The sequence below is a fragment of the Littorina saxatilis genome, linkage group LG13 (genome assembly GCF_037325665.1).
Source record: "Littorina saxatilis isolate snail1 linkage group LG13, US_GU_Lsax_2.0, whole genome shotgun sequence".
Classification (NCBI taxonomy): domain Eukaryota; kingdom Metazoa; phylum Mollusca; class Gastropoda; order Littorinimorpha; family Littorinidae; genus Littorina; species Littorina saxatilis.
The window spans coordinates 6,019,074-6,024,224 of record NC_090257.1 but is presented as its reverse complement, the minus strand read 5'-3'; the positions used below and the strand labels follow the sequence as shown (position 1 = coordinate 6,024,224).

At 45.8% G+C, this 5,151-nt stretch overlaps 1 protein-coding gene across 1 annotated transcript; it reads left to right on the top strand.

The window, feature by feature from the left end:
- The first annotated feature begins 1,410 nt into the window (after positions 1-1,410).
- LOC138946166 (uncharacterized) lies at positions 1,411-4,169 on the top strand. Its single transcript, XM_070317677.1, has 4 exons — positions 1,411-1,922; positions 2,063-2,763; positions 3,492-3,545; positions 4,096-4,169. Exons 1-4 carry the CDS (start codon positions 1,411-1,413, stop codon positions 4,167-4,169), a joined length of 1,341 nt encoding a protein of 446 aa, XP_070173778.1.
- The last annotated feature ends 982 nt before the right edge of the window (positions 4,170-5,151 follow it).

Genomic DNA, 5,151 nt, shown 5'->3' with positions numbered 1-5,151 from the left:
CACACACACACACACACACACACACACACACACACACATGCTGAACCTGAAAAGGTCCGTTTTGTAATTATTCTTAGCGTCTTAGCTTGAAACCCGGTAGCGGTCTTGGCAGAATAACAAAACGGACCTTTTTCAAGTTCAGCACTCTTTGGAAGAGTGCCCTTAAATTCGTAGTCAGACAACAACATAATGTCGGTCACGCTTGAAATTAACGCTACTTGATATTGCTTTCCAAACTTATACTAAGTGAACAGGAGCATAGGGTCAGTTATTAACTTAACTTGCCTCGATCAATGAGATAAAGAGAATGTACAGTACACAAATACGAACGGAGAGGCTCGGAAACTCGAGTCGGGTCAATACTGATCCCCACGCTCGAGAACTCAAGTGTACTATTTAAAGTTAAAATCTCCCTCGCCAACCGTGACAGATTAGCTCAGTTGGTAAAGCGCCCGATCGCTTTTCCTTACAATGGTAGTCACAGGTTCGATTCTCTTCGACGGCAATTTTTGGCTCACGTAAGTGTAGCCTATGCGATCGTAACTTTGTCTGTCTGTGCGTGCGTGCGTGCGTGCGTCTGTGCGTGTGTATGTCTGTGGTAGAAACTCTAACATTTGAAGACGTCACATTACATTGACGTCACATTATGACGTAAGAGGGTTAGACGTCACGCGAAGGAAGTACTGACAGTCTCGGTCATTATTATTTTGAGCGCGCCGAGACTAGTTGGCAGTCGTGTCCTTGTAAGTAGGCTACATGCAGACAGACAGATCTAGATCTAGTGTCTCGCTTTCTTGCACAGTTTCACCTATGCTCTTTCTGTCTGTGTGTGTGTGTGTGTGTGTGTGTGTGTGTGTGTGTGTGTGTGTGTGTGTGTGTGTGTGTGTGTGTGTGTGTGTGTGTGTGTGTGTGTGTGTGTGACGGAGTGATTGAGTTTGTGTTACTGTTTGTCGATTTCTTACGTGAGCCTTGATGGCTTCGCCTCTTGTTTAAATGTTTTTTAACTCTTTTTGTTTCATTTTCTGAACTTGTAATTCTTGTATTTTATTCATTTTATTCATTTCAAACGTGTTGGATGATCTAATGAATTCTGTGCGCAAAAGTTTGTGAAAACATTTCATCTCTGATAGCCGTGAATGCTTAAAATAATTTTCTAAAATTGTGTAAGTCAATTCTTAAAGGCAAGTTTTTAAGTTACCGTTAAATAAATAATTTAAACCGTGGCTACGCACCAATGACAGCAAGCACAGAATAGGGTTTGTCTGCTTGCATTGTGCACTGGCTCTACCAATTGACGATGGGTGTGTGTTCCCCCTGCTAATGACATTTTAAAAATGTGTTTCAAATCAGGGTTCATACACGCGTGACATGAAACAGATAGTTTGTTTTAAATATGCTGACGATCTGGTAATGTGGTGTACTGAAGAACATTCAACCACAGCAACATACCGCCTGCAGTTGGCAGCTGACAAACTTGCAGCCTGGGCAGACGACTGGTGTGTCAAGATCAATCTACAGAAATCCACGACCACACTCTTCACCTTGTCCCCAAAACAAAAGCCAGGAGTCATCAAACTTGGCGACACACCACTCAGGAATGATGACGAACCAACGTACCTCGGTGTCACATTCGACAAACGACTGACCTGGAAACCACAGATCCAGAAAGCAGAAAACAAAGCCAGACGCAAATTGGCAATCATGAGAAAGCTGGCTGGAACAAACTGGGGTGCCAGTGAGAAGACACTGTATGAAGGCACGGTGAGACCCCAACTTGAATACGGAGCCCCAGCCTGGTCAAGCGCTTGCAAATCCAACCTGCAAGCCCTGGACAAAGTCCAGAATCAAGCACTCCGTATCCTGACAGGAGAAATGAGGTCAACTCCAATCAAGACCATGGAGTCCCTGACAGGAGTCCAACCGTTGATCACTCGAAGAGACACAAAGACACTCATCCAAGCAGAGAAATACAAAAGCCTACCAAAGCACCCAATGAACAGCAGAATGGAAAAAAACCTATCAAGAACAGGCTGAAACGCTCAAGCTTTGTGCACCAAAGCAGAAGCCTCAAGCGACAGTACCTACCCCACCTGCCGGAAAGCACTCTGCCGCTCGATGCCACAAGAACATGCCCAACACCTTGGGAAGCCAACCAGAGGGTCCTCGAGATCAACACAACTGTGAAAGGCGTGACATCACGGGACATGAGTGACACCAGTGAGAAGGCGCTTACCCTGGCCATGATTGCAGACCACTACCCTGAAGAAGCGTGGATCCACGCCTACACTGATGGGTCAGCCACTGATGCTGTGAGAGATGGAGGAGCCGGCGTACTACATGTAGTTCGGTACCCAGAGGGAGAGGCACAAACAGCGAGCATTCCCACAGATTTGCACTGCACCAACTATAGTGCAGAAGAACAGGCCTTGAAGACAGCAGCCACAATAGTTGACAGATCAGACCATGAATGTCCTCATGTCGTCTTTCTGACAGACGCAATGTCAGCACTCCAAGCTCTGTCTGCCAACAAAGAAACTGAGCTCAACAACGCCCTCCAACAGGTTGCTCAGAACCGAAGGGTCGTGCTTCAGTGGGTGCCAGATCTTTGTGACATAGCAGGAAACGAGGCTGCAGACAAACTTGCCAAGGAAGGTGCCTCAAAGGAACAGTTCACGTCCCAGCTGCAGTACAAGGAAAAAAAGACAATCATCAAAAACAAGAGGAAAACCAGAGCGGAGAAAGATGACTACCACCTGCTCCAACGTGAAGAACAAGTCGTCCTACTCAGACTCCGCACTGGACATAACAGACTAAACCATCATATGGCCACAAAACTGAAGCTAGTTCCCTCCCCCCTATGTCCGTGTGGCAAGAATCAGACAGCATAGCACATCCTGCAGGCTTGTCCATACCACAGTGCTCTGAGGGACACCATCTGGCCAGAGGAGACAGCGCTATAAAAGAAGCTATACGGCCCCAAAGAGGACTTAGAGAGGACAGCACGTTTCGCCCTGCAGTCCGGACTGACGATCTAACAGCGAACGACAAGAAGAAGAGAAAAGAAATATGTAAGATATTTGGTGGCTTGTTGTCAGACCAAGTTTGTTTTTGTTTTGTTTGGTCCGAGGGAAACATATCATCGTCTCTCGTTCATCTTTATCGGCCGAGGCTTCCAGGCCAAATAGCCTGAATCGAAAAACTATTCATCATCACATTTCATTATTACGAACTACTTGTTTTAAGTGACACACACACACACACACACACACACACACAAACACACACACACACACACATGCACACACACGCGCACGCACACACACGCACACATACACAGGGACAATCACATGCACGCACACATAAACATTTTATATCAACAACTTGTTTGTAAAAAACCCAAAAACTGTCGATAATGCAAGGTTTCTTCAGCTATAAATCTTTAATGCAAAATTTAAACGTACACAGAAAATCTAATACCCCTGTCACACTAGGGCTGCGTCCTCACGGCGTTCCTGAGGAGTCCAAGAAAAATGAAAAACGCCGAGGTGCGCGCAGTTGGGTCTCCTACAGCGCCGGAGCAACGCGGTGGCATCTCCATTTGACGTGGAGGGGTCGCCAAGAACGCCATGCAACGGCGCGCACTTTGAGCATGCACAAAGTACGCGCCGTCGCTCGGCGTTCTGATATATGCGCTTGGTAGGAACGCCGTAGGGTCGCCGTAGCAGCGCAGTAAGGTCTCCTACAGCGCCACAAGAGCTCCGTTGGCGCGCAGTACGGACGCAGTGGTAGTCGGCCTAGCTTGCACGAAGACCTCACGGAGATGTCACCGCGCTTCTACCGCGTCCATCAGCGTTTACATGGCGTTTGCACGGAGACCTCACGGCCGGAGACGTCACGGAGTCCTTGGGGATGTCATTACGCTTCTACCGCGTCCGTCAGCGTTGGCAGGGAGTTTGCACGAAGTTGCCAGTGCGTTGTGAGCCAACCCCACAACGCAGAGTACACTCCCCTGTCGTATACATGCACTTCCGCTTAATCGACACGCCGTGGACGTGCAGTGACAACTCCTAGCACGTTGTGAGCACTCCGTGACAGCGCAGTCAATCGCAGAATTGTCCTACGATCCCATGGCGCTCTTAGACATTTACAACGCCGTGCCAACTCCGTGAGGACGCAGCCCTAGTGTGACAGGGGTTTAAAATAAGAACTGGTAATAAATAAAACGAGAAATTTAAAGTTCACACATACATAAATTCAACTCAACAAAAACAGTAGCTTCATGCTGACAATATACATAAGTTGTAGCTATTAGTTTCAGGATGTTGATGGTGTAAAAGATTCAAAATTTTTTTACAGTACGTCCTAATCCAGTGTAAGTAAAATGTTTTCCTGTATGAGTTTTAATCATTTACATGTTTTTAAATAAATATAATTATTTTAATAAAAATGTAAGTGTGTGTGTGTGTGTGTGTGTGTGTGTGTGTGTGTGTGTGTGTGTGTGTGTGTGTGTGCGTGTGTGTGTGTACAAGATGGTTCCCTGGTTGCCGAGTATATACAGAACGGGCTTGAACTATAGGACACTAGGTGTTTCTTTATGTTTGTTTCGTTTTTCAATACGTATTGAAGCTAGAAATACATAACAAGGTTAACTTTTCTTTTATAGAAATAAGTCATTGAGGACTTGTGCCAATATTAAACCAAAATAAATCGATATATTTTCTTTTTGTTAAAACTAGCAAGGGTTGAGTCAGTGTATGTCCACAAGGTTATAACGCTGCAGCTAGGTGGAGGGGGGGGAGGGGGGCTACTAGTTCTGACACTTTTATTAGCTACTAAACAATTGACCCATAGGACAAAAAGACATTAAAAGGACTGAACTCTGAAATGTTTCATCTCTCGAAGGAACAGAACAAAACCCATGTAAACCTACCCGTAAACTATAGGTATGTTAGAATCTGCGCACGCACCGTCCGGATATGTCGGCCGAAAAATGAACCCGAGATTTTCATCGGTGACGCAGAGATACCGAACTGAATTGTAATTGGCTGTTATTTTGATCGCTAACAGAAAGAGCACACAGTCCGATGACGTAAAGCACATGTTTCCGTTTATCTTGGTGCATGATATCTGAGAAAAAAAACGTGGTTTTGC

Excerpts from the sequence above, each read along its gene's own strand:
- LOC138946166 (XM_070317677.1), top strand. The coding sequence starts at position 1,411 with ATGTGGTGTACTGAAGAACATTCAACCACAGCAACATACCGCCTGCAG. Across the intron at positions 1,923-2,062 it reads TCCCTGACAGGAGTCCAACC|AAGCCTCAAGCGACAGTACC; the intron begins GTTGATCACTCG and ends GCACCAAAGCAG. Across the intron at positions 2,764-3,491 it reads TGACTACCACCTGCTCCAAC|GGCTGCGTCCTCACGGCGTT; the intron begins GTGAAGAACAAG and ends CTGTCACACTAG.